Source organism: Acinonyx jubatus, chromosome E3 (genome assembly GCF_027475565.1).
Source record: "Acinonyx jubatus isolate Ajub_Pintada_27869175 chromosome E3, VMU_Ajub_asm_v1.0, whole genome shotgun sequence".
Lineage (NCBI taxonomy): Eukaryota > Metazoa > Chordata > Mammalia > Carnivora > Felidae > Acinonyx > Acinonyx jubatus.
Window position 1 is genome coordinate 26,040,161 of NC_069398.1, and position 17,935 is coordinate 26,058,095.

General features: G+C 55.9%; 1 protein-coding gene and 1 pseudogene across 12 annotated transcripts in view; both read right to left on the reverse strand.

Moving 5' to 3' along the window:
• Nucleotides 1-8,073: 8,073 nt before the first annotated feature.
• On the reverse strand, nt 8,074-8,674 carry LOC113594495 (uncharacterized; annotated as a pseudogene).
• Nucleotides 8,074-17,935, reverse strand: part of ELN (elastin) — a 31,155-nt gene continuing 21,293 nt past the window's right edge. For 10 of the 12 annotated variants that reach the window (XM_027041935.2, XM_027041931.2, XM_027041928.2 and 7 more), the window contains 11 exons: nt 17,702-17,758; nt 16,586-16,693; nt 16,441-16,500; nt 15,779-15,904; nt 15,080-15,118; nt 13,607-13,660; nt 13,215-13,274; nt 12,882-12,959; nt 12,244-12,282; nt 11,546-11,590; nt 8,074-9,110 (listed from right to left, as the gene is read on the reverse strand). In XM_027041935.2, the coding sequence (XP_026897736.2) occupies nt 9,067-9,110; nt 11,546-11,590; nt 12,244-12,282; nt 12,882-12,959; nt 13,215-13,274; nt 13,607-13,660; nt 15,080-15,118; nt 15,779-15,904; nt 16,441-16,500; nt 16,586-16,693; nt 17,702-17,758 (710 nt within the window). In that variant the 3' untranslated portion in view covers nt 8,074-9,066. The remainder of the gene's footprint in view (nt 9,111-11,545; nt 11,591-12,243; nt 12,283-12,881; nt 12,960-13,214; nt 13,275-13,606; nt 13,661-15,079; nt 15,119-15,778; nt 15,905-16,440; nt 16,501-16,585; nt 16,694-17,701; nt 17,759-17,935) is intronic. The other 2 variants (XM_053213062.1, XM_027041923.2) reach the window with 2 other exon arrangements.

The following is a 17,935-nucleotide window of genomic DNA, read 5'->3' on the forward strand; positions in this document are numbered from 1 at the left end:
TACTTAATACTTAGATTGGTGTGAGAAGGCCACAGCACAGAGTCGACCTGTGCCTTGTTAGCTGAGTGGTTTTAACAAAACTAATACTCACAGAATGGACTCGTGGCTGCAAAAGATTCCTGAAAAGAGAGCAGAGATTGAAGACAATGCTAACACTTGTCAGCCCCTGTTCCCAGTGACATCAGTGACTGGCTCAACAGATCTGACGAACTCAATAGCATTGCTCATAGAAGGTATTAAATCTTTTTTTTTTTTAACCGAAAACAAAAAGAGGGATTTTGTTCTTTTAAATATTATAGTTGTTCAAATATTGTTTCTCTCATCTTTATTTTTTAAAAGTTTATTTGTTTATTTATTTGATAAAGACAGAGACAGTGTGAGTGGGGGAGGGGCAGAGAGAGGGAATCCCAAGCAAGCTCTGAGCTGCCAGCACAGAGCTTGATGTGGGGCTTGAGCTCATGAAACTGTGAGATCATGACCTGAGCTGAAACCAAGAGTCAGGTGCTTAACTGACTGAGCCACCCAGATGCCCCTGTTTATCTCATCTTTAGATGAGTTTAGATAACTCTGGTTTTGCATGGTTATGTAATGAACATAGGTTATTTGGGAACAAATTAAGAGCTCTGGCTCGGATGTGTTATGTTTTAGGTGCCTGTTTGCCATCCAAATGGCAAATATATATATGATGTTTGCTCAAAAATATTTTACTTATGGGGTTCATGATAAAAATTTTCTAGATGAGGGGTCAGGAGCCCAGTGGGAAAGGCCTATTTACTCCAGGGCAACGATTAGGATTTGTCCAAACTTGTTAAACTGGTGCCTGGCTGAACACAAGCTGATGACAAACAAGAGACTCCATGGGGACACTGTCACAGGATGAGCCCAAGACTGTCACCCAGGGCAGGGGTCAGAGCTTGGACTGTCCTAGCTTGGGGACAAAAAGAGCTGGCATCACGGGATCCCTGTGGTCAGACACAGTCTGTCCCCTTCTCACCCACTCTGGGTGACCTCACCCAGACACGGGGCTTGGTGACTCCCTGTCCTGTCTTTGAACCACGAGACATAAGGACCCAAGCGTCAGCCCAAAGTGGCACCTCCACTTTGACGGTAAATGGGCACCTCACACTTCATGTGTCCAGGCCAGAGCTCTTGATTTGTGCCTGGATCTGCTTTTCTGCGGGTGTTTCTCATCTCAGTAAGTGACACTGCCATCATCTAGCGGTTCAGGCCAAAACTTGCGGGTGGCTTTCTCTCACTCTGTCCTCCTGTTCCATGCACCTGATCCATCAGCAAATGCTCTTGACTTGCTGCACAAAATATGTCCAGAATTCCACCACTGCTCCCTCCCCCCTGGTCTAGCTGGGTGCAATAGCCCCTTCATCTTCAGAGCCTCCGAACATATTGCTTTTAAACCCAAAGCCCTTACCTCCGCCTTCACAGGACTTAGCCCCTGGCTACTTCTTTGCTTTTATTTCTTCTCCCCTTGCTCACTTTTTTTTAACCACAGGCACCTCTTCTGCGGTCCTAACTTCCCAAGCATGTGCTTTACAAATCACGGGGACTTTGTGATTTGTCAGGTGTCAGGTGTCCCCAGCCATCCCGAACCTAACATTCTTTGTCAGTATCTTCTCTCTCGGCTTTTATTAAAAAAAAATTTTTTTTTAAATGTTTGTTTATTTTTGAGAGCGAGAGAGACAGAGGGCAAGCGGGGGCGGACAGAGAGAGAAGGAGACACAGAATCCGAAGCAGTCTCCGGGCTCTGAGCTGTCAGCACAGAGCCTGATGCGGGGCCTGAACTCACAAACCGTGAGATCATGATCTGAGCCGATGTCAGACGCTCGACCAACTGAGTCACCCAGGTGCCCCTAAAAAAAGTTTTAAGAAAAAATGTTTAAAGTTTATTATTATTATTTTTTTTTACTAATCTCTACACCCAACGTGGAGCTGGAACTCACAACCCTGAAATCAAGAGTCACATGCTCTTTGTGCTAAGCCAGCCAGGCACCCCCTGTCCTGGCCTTTAATCCTCATGGCAGGGATTCACCTGACATTAGAATTAATCCTTTATTTCCAGTTTCCTGGGGCCTCCAGTAGCAAATTATCACAAACTCGGTGGCTTAAAACAACAGAAATTAATGTTCTCACAGTGCTGGAGACCAGAAGTCCGAAATCAGTTTCACTGAGCCCAAAGCAAAGGCTGCGCTCCCTCTGGAGGCTCTAGAGGAGAATCAGTTCCCTTCCTCTTCCAGCTTCTTCTGTTTTAAATTGCAGCAAGAACCCCCACATAATATAAATTTACCATCCTCACCATTTTTAAGTGTGCATTTCAGTAGTGCTAAGTTAGTCAAGCTGTTGCGAAACAGATCTCCAAAACTTTTATAAATCTGAAACTCTGTAACCGTTAAACAGCAGCATGGTGGGGGCGGGGTCCTCTCCCTCTCGACGAGTCCCCGGGGACCACCATTCTACCTTCTGTTTCTAGGAATTAGACCACTTTAGATACCTCATGTGAGTGGAATCATCCAGTATTTGTCTTGTGACAGGCTTATTTCATGTAGCATCATGCTCTCCAGGCTCATCCATGTTGCAGACTGAATAATATTCCATTGTATAGATATACACGTGTTTTTATCCACTCCCCCGTTGATGGATTTCAGGGTTGCTTCCGCCTCTTGGCTGTTGTGAATAATGCGGCCATGACCATGGCTGTGCAATATCTGAGTCCCTGATTTCAGTTCTTTTGGATGTATATCCAGAGGTGGGAATGCTGGGTCCTATGGTAGTTCTAATTAAAAAAAAAATTTTTTTTTAATGTTATTTTTGAGAGAGAGAGAGAGAGAGAGGTAGAGACAGAGCGTGAGCAGGTGAGGGGCAGAGACAGAGGGAGACACAGAATCTGAAGCGGGCTGCAGGCTCCGAGCTGTCCGCACGGAGCCCGATGCGGGGCCCTAACCCACAGACTGTGAGCTCATGACCTGAGCCGAAGTCGGACACTTAACCACAGGCCCCCCACCGTGGGCCTACCTTCTAAAAGAGGGCATCCTGGGTCTTGGGCTCCACGAGGTGTCACCTCCTACCTAGCTCCCAAAGCTCCCATAAAGGCATTTTTACCCATGAATGGCTGCCAAATATTTGTTTCTGTGGGGGGATGTGGATTCTGCCATCTTGCTGATGCCCCCTCTCTGTTGTTTTCTCTTCTTGTAGTGTTCTTGTTTTTTAACCATTTTCTTTTTTTTTTGTAAGTTTATTTATTTATTTTGAGAGAGAAAGCACAAATCAGGGAGGTGCAGAGAGAGAGAGGAGAGAGAGAATCCCAAGCAGGCTCTAGAGGCACTATTAGCTCAGAGCCCAACATGGGGCTTGAACCCACGAGCCGTGAGATTATGACCTGAGCTGAAGTCAGACGCTTAACCGACTGAGCCACCCAGGTGCCCCACTTCTTGTAGTGTTTTTGTCTGGTTTTGGTGCCAGGGCAATGCTGGCCTCTTAGAATAAACTTGGAAATGCTCCCTCCTCTTCAGCTTTTTTTTTTTGGGAGGGAGAGTTTCAGGAGGATAGGTGTTAATTCTTTAAATGTTTGGTAGAATTTACCAGTGAAGCCATCTGGTCTTGGGCTTTTCTTTGCTGGGAGAATTTTGACAACTGATTCAATCTCCTTGCTTGTTATTAGTCTTTTCACATTTTCTATTTATTCGTGATTCAGTCTTGCTTTGTTGTGTGTTTTTAGGAATTTATATATTTCCTCTGGGTTGTCCAGTTTATTGGCATACAGTTTGCCTAAATTCTTATAAGGATACTTAAAAAAAATTTTTTTTAATGTTTATTTATTTTTGAGAGAGGGAGAGACAGAGAGCAAGCAGGGGAGGGGCAGAGAGAGAGGGAGACACAGAATCAGAAGCGGACTCCAGGGACGCCTGGGTGGCTCAGTCAGTTGAGCATCTGACTTTGGCTCAGTTCATGATCTCATGGTTTGTGAGTTCGAGCCCCGCGTCGGGCTCTGGGCTGACAGCTCAGAGCCTGGAGCCTGCTTCGGATCCTGTGTCTCCCTCTCTCTCTGCCCCTCCCCCACTCATTCTCTGTCTCAGAAATAAATAAACATTAAAAAAAAAAAAAAAAAAAAAAAGAGGCGGGCTCCAGGCTCCAAGCTGTCTGCACAGAGCCCAACCTGGGGCTTGAACCCACACACTGTGAGATCATGACCTGAGCCGAAGTCGGATGCTTAACTGACTGAGCCACCCAGGCGCCCCTAGGATACTTGTGATGGCATTTAGGGCCAACCAGGGTAATCTGTCCACTTCATGACCCTTAACTGAATCACATCTGCAAAGACTCTTTTTGCATATAAGGTAAATGTCATGGGCTGAATTATATCTCTGCAAAATTCATATGTTGAAGTCCTACCCCCAGTACCTCAGAATGTGACTGCATTTGGAGATAGAGCCTTTCAAGAGGCAATTAGGTTGAAGTGAGGTTATTAGAATGGGCTCTGATCCAATCTGACTGGTGTCCTTATGAGAAGAGGCGATCACGAACACATAGGCCCAGAGCGAATACCATGTGAAGACACAGGGAGGAGAACAAAGAGAGAGGTCTCAGAAGAAGCCAGCCCTGCCGGCACCTTGATCTTGGACTTCTGGTCTCCAGAACCGTGAGAAAACACATTTCTGCTGTTTAGGCCACTTAGTCTGTAGTACTTGGCCATGGCAGCCTGAGCAGAGGAGGGCGGTGATATTCACAAGGGTCCAGGGATTAGGACCTGGATGTCTTTGGGCCTATGATCAGCCTGACACCTTCACTTGCCATCTCTCTACCTGGGTGTATAACTAATGAAAGCAAGGAGTTTATGTATTTTGTTCTTTTTTAAGTTTATGGGTTTATTTTTTGACGAAGAGCACAAGCGGGGGAGGGACAGAGAGAGGGGGAGAGACAGAATCCCAAGCAGGCTCCGTGGTGTCAGTGCAGAGCCCCACGCAGGGGCTCGACCTCATGAACCATGAGATCATGACCTGAGCTGAAATCAAGAGTCGGTCGCTTAACTGACTGAGTCACCCAGGTGCTCCTGTATTTTGTTCTGAAAACAGTGTTTAAGGGGCGCCTGGGTGGCTCGGTCTGTTGAGCGTCCGACTTCGGCTCAGGTCATGATCTCACAGTTCTAGGATTCAAGCCCCGCGTCCGGGGCTGTGCTGATGGCTCAGAGCCTGGAGCCTGCTTCGGATTCTGTGTCTCCCTCTCTCTCTGCCCCTCCCCTGCTCGCGCTCTGGCTTTCTCTCTCAAACATAAATAAATAAACGTTAAAAGAAAAACCAGTGTTCATCCTCAGGGAGTTAACACGCTGGTGTGCGGAGTCAGGCAGTGAACAAAAGAAGTGTAATACATGGTCTGTCACATGGCGACGGGTGCTCTGGAGAAAAGGCAGGGACAGGTGAGGGAGGAGGGTACCGTTTGTAATGTTAAAAACGGAGACTGAGGAGGACCTTCTGAGAAGGTGACACTGGAGTCACTGAGGGAGGCGAGGGAGCCAAGCACGTTGACAGCAGAGGGAAGAACGCTCCGGGCAGGAGAGACAGCAGATGTAGAGGCCTGTGGGGTGGGGGTGGGGGTGGGGGGGGGGCGGGGGCTGCTCCCTACAAGGGAGAGAGAGAGCCAGGGTAAGTGCATGGCCTGGCAGAGGGCCAGGTAGCAGGGCGCGTGGTCAGAACAGCCAGGACACTCCTGTGGGGACTCCTTGGCCATCAAAAGGTCTCTGGCTTTGGCCCTGAGTAAGCTGGGAGCCATGGCAGGATTTTGAGCAGGTGCTTGACTTGGCTTGACGTATGTTTTAAAAGGATTGTTTTGGCTGCTGCGTGGAGAGAAGGCTGGGGGGCGTCAGGGAGCTCAGTTAGGAAGCTGTGTCAGTAACTGGGGCAAGAGCTCCTGGGGGACCAGGACGCCACCCCTGGAGGCTGTGAGAAGTGGCTGGAATCTGGGGTCTTCTGGCAGTCGTGCTGCAGGATTTGCTGGCCAGTCTGCTGTGGGGCGTGAGGAGAGAGGGGTCCTAGATGGCTGCGAAGCTGCTGGCCTGACTACCAGAGAGCCACCCGAGCTGCCATCTAGGTGGGCAAGGCGGGAGGGGGCAGGCTTTGGAAGGTGGGGGGACTGGGCTCCAGCGGGGTGTCCGTGAGACTCCCAGGTGGACGTGTGAAGAGTTGGATGTGTGGGGCGCCTGGGTGGCGCAGTCGGTTAAGCGTCCGACTTCAGCCAGGTCACGATCTCGCGGTCCGTGAGTTCGAGCCCCGCGTCAGGCTCTGGGCTGATGGCTCAGAGCCTGGAGCCTGTTTCCGATTCTGTGTCTCCCTCTCTCTCTGCCCCTCCCCCGTTCATGCTCTGTCTCTCTCTGTCCCAAAAATAAATAAACGTTGGAAAAAAAAAAAAAAAAAAGAGTTGGATGTGTTAGTCCGGAGCCCAGGGGAGAGATCTGTGCTGAAGGTGTCACTCTGGGAGTCGCCAATGCAGGGGTGGTGTTTAAAGCCATCAACTATGAGAAACCAAAGCAGGGAGACTGATGGGCTGAATGCTGGGACTGGCAGACTTTCAGAGGCCAGAGAGTTGAGAGGGGACCGGCAAGGGATATTGAGATTTTTTTTTTTAAGTTATTTATTTATTTATTTATTTATTTATTTATTTATTTATTTGGGGTGGGGGTGGGGGTGGGGGAGGGAAATCCCAAGCAGGCTCCACACCCAGCGCAGAGTCTGATATGGGGCTTGAACCCACAAATCACGAGACCATGACCTGAGGCCAGTGGGACGGCTAGTCAACTGAGCTACCCAGGCACCCAGCAAGGGATATTTTTGTTGAACGAGTAAGTGAGTGAGTGAGTGAGTGAGTCTCCTTTGTCGCCACTCTTGGGTGAGCTGTGTCATCCCTCACGGACTGTCACAGCGGTCCCCTTGTGGGTCTCCATGAACCCACCCCTCCCCCCTTTCCTCCCCTCCCCGCTCCCTCCAGGCACTCCAGCTGTCCTGACCCTCCTCCCTGCTCTTCCTGCTGAATTGCTTTTTGCGCTCCTCTGTCCTCTGGGACATCCTCCCAGAGCATCACCCCACCGCCTTCTCTTTCCATCCGACCCCCTCCTGGCACTGCTCGCACAGACACCCACACTCCCAACAGACAGCTCCCTCGCCGCCCTTCTGACCTAGGGGTATGCCCACCGGCCAGGGGGTTGGCTCTAGGATGGACGGAGGGAGGCCTGAGGCCACGTGGGCCCTGGGACGTGGAATCGGTGGTTTGGGGAGGAGATTCTGGAATCTGACACGCAGGGCGTGCTCCCAAGGGGAGTTGTGGGCTCCACGTGGGCGTGTTCCCGTGGGCCGTGTGGGTGAATGGCTCTTCCTTTGAGGGGATGTTTCAGAGGGAAACGCTTCTGGTTTTTCTTAGGTGGGGCCGTATCTCCCTTGTCTGCATGGCTGTTCACCAAGGCCGAGGGTTTGGTCTGGACACAGGGTCATTTTTGTTTTCTCCACCCCTTCGGCTGCACCCTCAGCATCTGGAGGCCACCCACTAGGCCCTGTGCTCCAGCTCTTGGGCCTAAGGGGGGAGGCCTGGGGAAGGTGTGGCTGGGTGGGTGAGCCACCTCCTCAGGGGAGACCTCCGGGAGTGGGCATGTGTGGGGCCGGCTGGCCATGCTTCCCCTATAAAGGGGCTTTATTGTTAAAAGGCAGATTCAATTTGGAGAAGGATGGATCTGCCAGGAGCCAAGGGCAGGTGATTTTTGGTAAATAGCACTCCCAAATACACCTCGAAGAGTGGAAGTTCCTTCCGTCCCTGGGGCAGATTAGACCGTACAGAGGAGGCCATGATACCGTTTCCTTCAAAAGGTTTTCACTTATTAGGCTTTTCTGAAGCAGTTAATTCTCTTTTCTTATTTAAAGGAAAAAAAATATGTTTCATCCAGAGTTATACCCAAGTGATTAAAATGAATTTTCTGCTGGGGATATAGCTCCCCAGATCAGGAAAAAAAAAATTTTTTTTTTTTTAATTAACCACGCGAATAAAACCAAGAGAGCATCAACAATCAAAAACAGCCCCCAAATATCCAGGACAAAAAATAAAATATTTATTGATCTATCACAGCGAGACACAAAGAGATGGGCGGGGCAGGGGCGGGAAATGCTCTGAAATACAGTGGCTCGAGGGAGGGCTGGGGGTTACAGTACTGCATGGGGGGGACCCAGGTTGGGGAGAAGATTCCTGCTGCCCCAGCTGGCACAGCTCCTCACACCCTGGGTGCTCAGGCCCCATCGTAGGGGGGTGGGGTGGGGTGTGGAGGGGTGGAGGCAGGACACAGGCCGCTGGGACAGGTTAACCAGGTTGACAGTGGGGGCGCCCAGCCAGCTAGTGGTGCGGGGCGGTCAACTGGGGACAAGGATGGATGGACGGATGGACAGACGGGTGGATGGATTCCACAAGAGCAAGAGGGCTATTCCCGATGGCGGGGGGCAGGGGCGGGGTGTTCCCATCCGAAGGGGTCCCAGCCACGGGGAATAGGTGGGAGACGAGGGGGCCAAGAGGTGGTATGACCGAATCCAGCTTGAGGCTTTTGGTGCTTGGGTACCAACTGGACCACAGCCGAGGTGCGGGGAGAGGTTCTGGTGGGCAGGGGGAGATGGGGCTGCCCAGGAAGTGTCTGCACCATCTTCAGAGGAGCCCCGGGGAGGGGGTCCCCGAGGGGCTGCCCTTCCCTCCTCCCTCCCCCCCCAGGAAGATGAGAGCACCAGCATGTAGCACCAAGTTCCCCTGGAGATGGAGAGCGTATGGAGGGGGAGCTCCTGGGTGGGAAGGGGGTGGGGGCAGGGGGCCGAGCCCACCCGCCCCTGGCCTCTGAAGTAAGGGGCTTCCTGGGGCCCACCTGGCCACCACTCTTGTGTCCTTGCTTTGCGGATTTCCGAGGCCACCCAGCCTGGCCTGTCCCCTCCCGGGGTGGGGACTGGGGAAGGGGAGTGGGGGAGGGATCACGAGGGGTTTACATTCTCCACCAAGCAGTAGCACCAACGTTGATGAGGTCGCGAGTCAGCGGTCCTGGGAAGCTCACTTTCTCTTCCGGCCACAGGATTTCCCCAGGCAGGCCCCACCTGGGTGGGAGGAGGCACGCGTGACCGTCCGGCCCCCTCTGGGTCCCACTCAAGCCCCTGCCCACTTGGACCAGCTCCGAGCTGTTCTTACACCCACATCACCGAAATGGGGAACAGAGGCTCCAAAGCCACGAGAAGTCTGGCCACCACCTCCCGCCAGACTCTGAGCCGTCACATTGCACAAACTCCTTGTGGGCAGCTGGGTGGGAGCAGGGATAGTGATGCAATCAAGACTCAGAGAGGGGAAGGGACCTGGCTTGGACCAGGTCTCTATCTTCTGAGTCTACCGTATTTGAGAAGCCTTTAGCCAGCAGCTCTGAGCAGTCCCCATAAGGGAAAGGAGGGGAAGGGACAGCTGACAGAGTCTGGAGGAGACGGTCCTCCTAAACGTGAGGGTGCATCAGATGAACAGGCTCAGAGAAAGGGAGAGCTCGTAGTGGCTGAGCTGGGACACACACTCAGGACTCCTGCCCCCTCCAGGGGACCGTCTGATGGGCAAGCCTTGTTTTAAGCCACTGAGGCACCACGGTCTGCCAGTAGGGCCTGGAGCTCGACGTGGCTCCTACCGCCACCTGGTGGCAGCGGGCAGCCGAGCGGGACCAGGACAGGCTTCTCTCTGTGAAGCTCACGCTGGGGGCTTAGAAAACAGTGTGACAAGGCCACAGGCATCAAATAGTGCCTGACGGAGAGCTGGGTACCCTGGACAGGGTCAGGCTGGTCTTGCCTCTGCCTCCTCCTGCCCTGGCCTCAGCTGCCTCCTCTGTGTAGTGGGGATGCAGGGGAATGTGCAGCCTGAACACACACGGGAGTGGAGCTGGGCTTCTTTGGGTCTCCTTTGGGCACTGCTGGGAGGTGCCTTTGGGGGTGCTGATCATGACTGCCCCACGCACTCCCAGAGGCACGTCTGCATCCGTTGAGCGAGGGTGTGGCTCTGGGCCGGGTGATGGCCTCTGTACATCCTGCCCAGCTAGGGGCACCTTGGGTCCCCCACCCACCCCTCAAATTCCCTGACTCTAGGGTCTATTGTCCCGCTTTCTCTCTTTCCTTCCCTGTTCCTCCGAGTTCTTCCCTTCCCCACATCCCTTCTCTTTTCCTTGGCTCCTCCGGGTGGGGGTGGGCAGCAGGGAGCGAAAAACTGCCAGGGCTGGCTTGGGGTGAGCCCGGGGGATCCGGGCCCACTCTTAGCTCTGAGTGTGCATGTCGGAGGTAGACGCAGGGATGGGGGGTGGGCGTCCAGCTCCCCCCAGCCTCTCCATACCCTGCTAGGTCTAGTCCAAATGTGCTCCCCTCTCCTAGGCTGATGGATCCCAGCCCCCTGCCTCCGTCTGCCCCTGCCTACTCTGCCCTGTCCCCAGGGGCTGAGTCTCTACTCACCTTGGTATCCTAGAGCTCCCAGGGCCCCTCCAAAGGGCTTGGGAGGTTTGCCTGTGGAGGGGAGGGGGCCAGGCTTTCCTGCTTCTCCTAGAACCTTACGTTGTACCAGGCCTCTACCCTGTCTCAGGAGGTTCTGAAGGCCTTCCTGCCCCCAGCCTGCCCTTCAGGCCCACCAGCCTGACCTGTGCTGTCCAGTTATGCTCCTTGTGGATGGCATCCCACCTGTGGAGGTCTGAGCAGCTAGGAGGGCGCCCCCGCCCTGAGTCAGACCCTGGCCATGCCGACTGCCCCATCTAACATGCCCTAGGCTTTGGCCTCCCTGACCACCTACTTGAACGGACCTTGTTTCTCCCCTTACACACTTCCTTTCCTTTTCTCTGGGACCTTGTCCGTCTCTCCAGTTACACCAGAGACGGGGTGGGGTGGGAGTGGGGTGTTGACCAGGTCTCTATCTCACTCCTGGTGTCCCATCAAATGCCAGGCTGGGAGCCCCAGGAATGGGATCACCGCCCCCATTCTTACATCCCAGGGCTGAATTTTCTTGGCATCAGAGGGCCAGCCCGAGGCCGTGGCCACCATAGCATGGAGTAGCCCGACTCCATGAAAGTAACTAGGGCCCTGCCTGAAGCGGGGCTCCTCCTTATTGCAGACTCACCGCCAATTCCCAGGCCCCCAGCTCCACCACCTGTGGGGCAGGGAGAGGGGCTGTGAGTATGTCTGCTTCCGGGGAGCCCGCCAAGCCTTTCCGGACAGTGTGGGCCCCACCTGAGAGGGCCAAGTTCTGAGCCTGGGGGTCAGGAGCCCGGGGCTCTGCCTCCCTCGGTGTGTGACCTTGGGCGAGTCCCTCCCACTGTCTGAACCTCAGTTTGCCTCATCTGGGACACGGGGCTTTGGAAAAGCTGATGCTCCCTGGCCCTTGCAAGGGAGGTGGAGAGGACTGAGGGGAGGCCCTGTTTCGTGTGATGGAGGTCATGGGTCTGCCCCCGGGTCCTGGCCCTTCTGAGCAGATGGCGTGGGGGAGTTGACAGGAAGGGGCCTGGGGACAGGGAGGCTGGGTGTACCTGGGTAAATGGGAGACAGTCCAAAGCCCGGTCTTGCCGCAACTCCTGTGGGAGGGGTTTGAGGTTGGTGTAGGGCAGGCCCTGCTCCAGCCGCTGGGCCTACTGCCTCTCTGCCCAGGACCACCCCCTCCCCCTGCGTGCCCCTCATTGACTGAGCAGCTTTCTTTACAAACCTTGTCTCCAGCCCCGTAGCCCCAGCTCATCAGCCTGGTGTCTGTCCCCCACAGTGTACCCCCTGACCCTGAGGCCTGCCCCTTTGCCCAGGATGTTCCCTTTCCTGGACTATCCTCCCTCTCTTTCTCTCTCTCTCTCTCTCTCTCTCTGCCCCCCGTGTCTTTGTGCGAGATGCAGCTCCAGGGGTCCCCCGGCCGCTATCCAGACAGGCCTCCTCTAGGCCCTGGGCAGAGCTGAGGATTTCACAGAGAGATGGATGGCTCCTGCCTCCAACTGGGAATGGCCTGGTGGCCCCTAGGACACCTCCAAGGCCAGTGGCACCTGCAGGTGGACAGGGGTCAGGACCACACACGATTTAAGGGGTGCCGAGCACCCTCTCTGGGTTCTGGGGGCAAGAACAGGCCTTCAGGGCTATTGTGAGCAGGACTGAGGCCTGAGTAGGGGTGGGGACAGGGGACAGGGGTGGGGTGGGGTGCGAAGCAACCTGACACCTGGGCAGAGGGGAGGGCAGGAGAGAAACTCACCATATTTGGCTGCTTTAGCAGCTGCAGCTGGGGACACACCTGGGGAGACACGGGGTATGTGGGCTCAGGAACAGCAGGGCCCTCCCCGAGTCATGTCCCCTCCTGACCTGCTCGCCCCGCTTACCATCTGCCCGCCGACTCATCCGCCCTGCCTCCCTCCCTTATCCATCCCTCTTCCCAAAAGTCTTTAGTAAGCTCTTCCTGTGTGTCCAGGCTGGAGCACGCAGGACGAGATTCAGGCCGGCTCGGATAGGGGGACACAACGGATGACCCACGGAAGAGGGAAATGTCAACACGAGGCCCGCCACGGTGGCAGAGACTTCGGGGAAAAAAAAATTTCCCTCCTGACTTTGCTTTCCTTCTCTGGAAAATGGGCACAACCATCATTGTCTTGATGTACTCCCACTTAAAGTGGTCTGGGAGGCTGATGGAAGAGAGGGAGGGGAGGGGGCGCCCAACTGCAAGAGGGTGTTTGCTGAAGGTCCCCCAAATGCTACAGGCCAGCCTGAGGCAGGTACGTGGGGGTGGGAAAGAAGGTCAGTCTCTGTGTGTCTCTCTCTCATACACACACACACACACACACACACACACACACACACATGCCCCATGCACGCTCTGATTCCAGAGGAGCCACTCACCTCCAAAGCCCCCAACCCCTGGGATGGCTCCGCCAGCTCCGAGCCCCCCAACTCCCAGGGCTCCGGCTCCCCCGAGGCCTGTGGAGAGAGCCACGTGTTCAAATCCCGATGGTGGGAATAGCTGGTCTGTCTGCAGACAGTGGGGTTCTCATCCTTGGACCCAGGTGGAGCCTGAGCTCCTGGGGCCTCGAAGGGCTGGGCCCTGGGGAGACGATGCCTCTGAGGGCCCCGGGGGTGGGTCAGGGACTATGTGCTCCATGGTGCACGGTCAGAGGCCTCCCCACACCAAACCCCAGGGCCTGGGGGCCACCCCCACCTCCAACCAGCACTCACCAAACTGGGCAGCTTTGGCAGCAGCTTTGGCGGCAGCAGCTGAGGCAGCAGGTCCGGCTCCTGGGGACACAGGAGGAGGTCAGAGTGAGGGACTCTCCACTGGTCAGCATTCCTCCCTGCCCAGCCTTTCCTGGGCTTTTTAAAATTTTTTTTTTAATTTTTTAATGTTTCTATTTATTTTTGAAGGAGAGAGAGACAGAGCATGAGCAGGGGAGGAGCAGAGAGAGAGGGAGACACAGAATTCGAAGCAGGGTCCAGGCTCTATGCTGTCAGCACAGAGCCCGACGCGGGGCTCGAACTCGCAAACGGTGAGATCATGACCTGAGCCGAAGTCGGACACTTAACTGACTGAGCCACCCAGGCGTCCCACCTGTCCTGGGCTTTTGACTCACCTACCACACCGCCTGGGACACCTACTCCGCCAAGAGCCCCCACCCCTGCAGCTCCTGTGGAGAGATGATGGAAAGTCAGCACCCCAATTTCTGCAGGACGAGGTCTCCCTGCCCCGGGGATGCTAGGCAGAGCAGACGGGTGGCCAAAGTCACGTGACCCAGCGGAAGGAGCCTCGGTATGGGTCCTGGCTCTGTCCTGACCAATCGGGCAAGGGGGGGACCCCTTTGAGCCTTGGCCCACCCGTTTTGTCTCCTTCCCAGACAGCTGGTGCTGGGAGCCACAGGTGGCCACAGCGGTGGCTACGAGCTGCGGAGGGCAGAAGACGCGTCTCGGGTCCTGCCCATCCTGTGTTCAAATTCTGCTTTCTCACTATAGCTGTCGCCTCTCTGACCCCCAGAGCCCCATCTCCCTAACAGGGATGATGATCCTTACCCCACTCACACTACAGGTGTTTGGGGAGCGGACGTACTCTGAGTTCCGAACCTCCGTCCAGTACGGAGCTGCTGCGTATGGCCAGGTAACGCCTTACGCAACAGTCACGGTTCTCTGTGCTTTGCATGCGGTGGCCCGCTTATTATTCATTGCGACAGGGCAGGCAGGCACTATTATCGTCCCCATTGTGCAGATGAGAAAATTGAGGCCCGGCAGAGGCTACGCGGCGTCCTCAAGTTTCCACGGGCAAGAAATGGGAGCCAGCGCCCTTAACTGCTTTGTTTCCCTGGCAACGTCTGTTAGGCTCAGGCAGGCCAGCAGCCGGCAAGGAACAGGAGAGGGGCCTGTGGGCCACCAGGCCCGTGGGGGGTGGGGTGGGGGCCGAGGAAGCCGGGATTTTCCGAAGTGGAAACGGGCCCCAAGTGGACTGGCCGGGGCCGGTTGGCGGTTCCCTGGCAGAGGCCGAGTCCGGCTCCTAGGAGGCCAGGAATGCGGGGGCCACAGACAATGTGGGTCTGTCCAGGCGGGCTGCCACGTCCTCCAGGCTCGTGGCAGGCACAGTCATGCTGACAGCGAGGCAGGCGGGAGGTGAGCCTAGACGAGGTGTCCTGGCTGTGCTGGAGAGGAGGCAGGAGCTGCCTGGCCGACAGCAGGCGGGGCCCCTGGCCTCGGGTCCCATGAAACTGTCAGGGCCAGAAGGGCCTTAGGGACCATGGTCCTCATCAAGGAACTGCCACCAGTGGCGGGGGGGTGGGGTTGGGGGGAGGAGGGGGTTTGGAAATGTGAGGGGCGTTTCGAGTCGTCCCGGAGCTGGAAGCATGATAGGCATTTAGGGGGCAGGAGCCAGGTCTACTGAACCATCATTACTGTGTCCTAGAAACTGCCTTTTTCCACCCTGACCATCCCAGCCGTGCTCTGCAAGCTCCGGGCCCCGGGCCCTGGCCCCGTGGAGGAGCGACGGGTGACCAGGTGTTCTCAGGGCTGATAGGGCAGCAAGCAAGCCACCCAAGGGGGGTGGGCAGTGGGCAGGGCGCACTCACCATATTTTGCTGCTTTAGCGGCAGCCAGGGATCCAGGCACTGGGGAAAAAGGAAAAGAGGGCTGGTCAGCAGCTGAGCTCTGTGCCCAGAAGTTCTGCCTCCTCCAGGCAGCCCTCCCTGACTTCATCAGCCTTCATCATTCGTCTCAAAGCCCTGGAACAGAGACTCCCAGCCAGGAGCTCACCCTGACAGGTACAGAGCTCCGGGATCTAACCGTGCCACTGCCAGTCTGGTCTGGGGCTGCTTGGAGGCTGAACTGTGCCTCCTTCTTCCAGTGTGATCTGCCTGAGGCTGGACGCAGAGCAGGGGCTAGGTGAAGAACTGGAGGTCCTAGTGGCCCTCTTGCCACAGTGCACTGCTGAATGGGAGCCAGACTGGCCCCACTCATGCCCGCTGACCCCAGGGACCTCCACCCTCCTTTCCTGGGTTGTGGGCTCCTTTTCACTTCAGAACCCCATCACTCCTCTACTGAGCAGGCAGAAACTCTGAAATCTAGCAGCCTGGGGGCACTCCCTTTGCCTGGCCTGCCCCCCATCTGTTACCCTAGTCATCTCTGACTGCTCAGGAGGACCTGATGGGGAGTTTACTACGATCCCCTGAGTAAGGCTCCCAGGAATGTGTGGCCAGGAAGAGAGGTCTCCCTCCTCCGAGCTCAGGGGGCAGTTTCCGCCCAGCCCCTAGAAGGCCCCTCACCCGCACCTGCCCCAAAGCCAGGAACGCCAACGCCAGCTCCAAAGCCAGGAACGCCAGCACCAACTCCAAAGCCAGGAACGCCGGCACCAACTCCAAAGCCAGGAACACCAGCAGGAAGCCCAGCTGCAGCCCCTGGGGGAGATGGGCAGGGGTGCGGTGGCAGCAGGTAGGGAGCATGCGCCCCTGGGGGTGTCCCACCCAGGAAGCCGAGTCAGGCCCCAAGAGTGGGGCCCAGACCCATGCAGGGGTCTCCTTGCCCTTAACCTGCCCTCTGTACTCCTACCAGGAATGGTCTTCCTAAAACTCCCACTGACCACCAAGTCCAGCCTCTCCCAGTCTGGCATTCAGGGCCAGACGGTGGCTGTGGACACCACCGTCCTTTCTAGCCTGGTTCCCCGCCCCCCTACCGGCTCCTTCCCTCTTGGATTAACTCACTTCTGACAACCATCTGCAACATTTGCCGTCGGCACCCGTGTGTCCCATATAAGGACAGGAAACTCGGAGGTTGCTTCGCTAGTGTGGGACCCAGGGCTTGAACCCAGGTCTCCCTCAGGCCCAGTCTATGCTTCCAATCCCTCTGGTGCTGAGGCTGCATATCATGGCTTGGGTCACACTAGGCCAGCCCCAGGATCGCAGGGGTGAGGGAAGAAAGGTGGTAGGGCACTCACGGTACTGGGCTTTGGCGGCCGCTTTAGCAGCGGCTTTGGCTGCAGCTGGGGTCCCCACTCCTGCAGGGGGAGAGAGGAAGGGGTTCAGAGATGGCACCCATGGAGGATTCAGAGGTCCCTCAGGCCCTCTTACTCAGTAGCTCACCTATAACACCACCGGGGCCAATGCCAATGCCGGGGCCAATGCCGGGAGCCACGCCGGGAGCCACGCCGGGAGCCACGCCGGGAGCCACGCCAATTCCAGGGCCTAAACCTGCAAGAACGGAGGAGCTAATTCTTAACCAAGTCCTGACCAAGGAAGACAGCTGCAGGCTGGAAGTCCGGAGCCTTGAGATCTTGTCCCAGCCCAGACACAGACTTGCTGTGTGACCTTGGACAAGTTACTTTCCCTTGATGGGCCTGAGTTTCCTCATTCCTAAAACGAGACATGTGTGGGATCAGGAGCTCTTAACCTTTGGAGGACAGGGGCCCCTTGGAGACTTTCGGGGGTGATGGAGGCAGTTACACAGTAAAGGGAACTCTGCAAGACAGGTAGACCCGGGCTCAAAGCTCAGCTCCGCTGCCATTTGGCTGTGTGAATGTGGACGTGTCACTTAGGCTCTCAGAACCTCAGTTTCCACATCTGTAAAATGGGAACGGTAGTACCAACTTCGCAAAGTCGGTGTAAGGATTGCCTCCGCAAACAGCAGCTTTGTATAAAAGGGGTTGTTTGTCATATGTGAGTTTGGGGGTCAGCAGCCCCGACGTTGAGACTCTGGCCTAGACAGTGCTGAGTTGTGTGATCTGAACCTTGATATCTGCAGGTCCCCAAATTGCCTCTTTGTCCCCGCCCTGGCCCAGGGCCTGGCTTACAGATGGGAAGGAATCTAGAAGGGCTGCTGTGGTTTGGCATGTTCAGGAAGGTGCTGGTCAGGGAGCTAGAAATACTGGCCATAGCTCAAGGAGATGGGAGTCCAGTGAGCCCAGCGTGAGGTGCAGAGGGGGGCAGGCCCCAGCTGGACTCGGAGGCGACGGGGGCTTTGGGAAGGATGGGGAGCCTGGTCCTGGAGGGCTCACCAGGGCCCGCTCTCACTTTGTTTTCCTGATCAGGACTTCACCCACACCCCTAAAAGCGGTCAGATAAGCCAACGATTATGAGAAAGCCCAGGATGTGACAGCCCGAGGGGACTTGCCTCCTTGGGGGGAGGGGCCCCGCTAGACCCTAGAACGGGGAACATGAGAGAGCCGTGCTCCAGAATGGGGGGTTGGGGGGGACACTTACCAAACTGGGCGGCTTTGGCAGCGGCTTTGGCGGCTGCGGCGGCCGGGGTCCCCACTCCTGGAGAGGTGAAGAACAGGGATCAGGGGGCAGTCCCTGGCACCCCTCCCCACATCCTCCCTTCCCCTTCCCCGATTTTGGAAAGACCACCCATAGGGAAATGTCCCCTCCCCCAGCAGACCCTCCCCACGCTGCCTCCTTGCCCCTGCAGACAGAGAGGGAAGCACATGGAGTCGG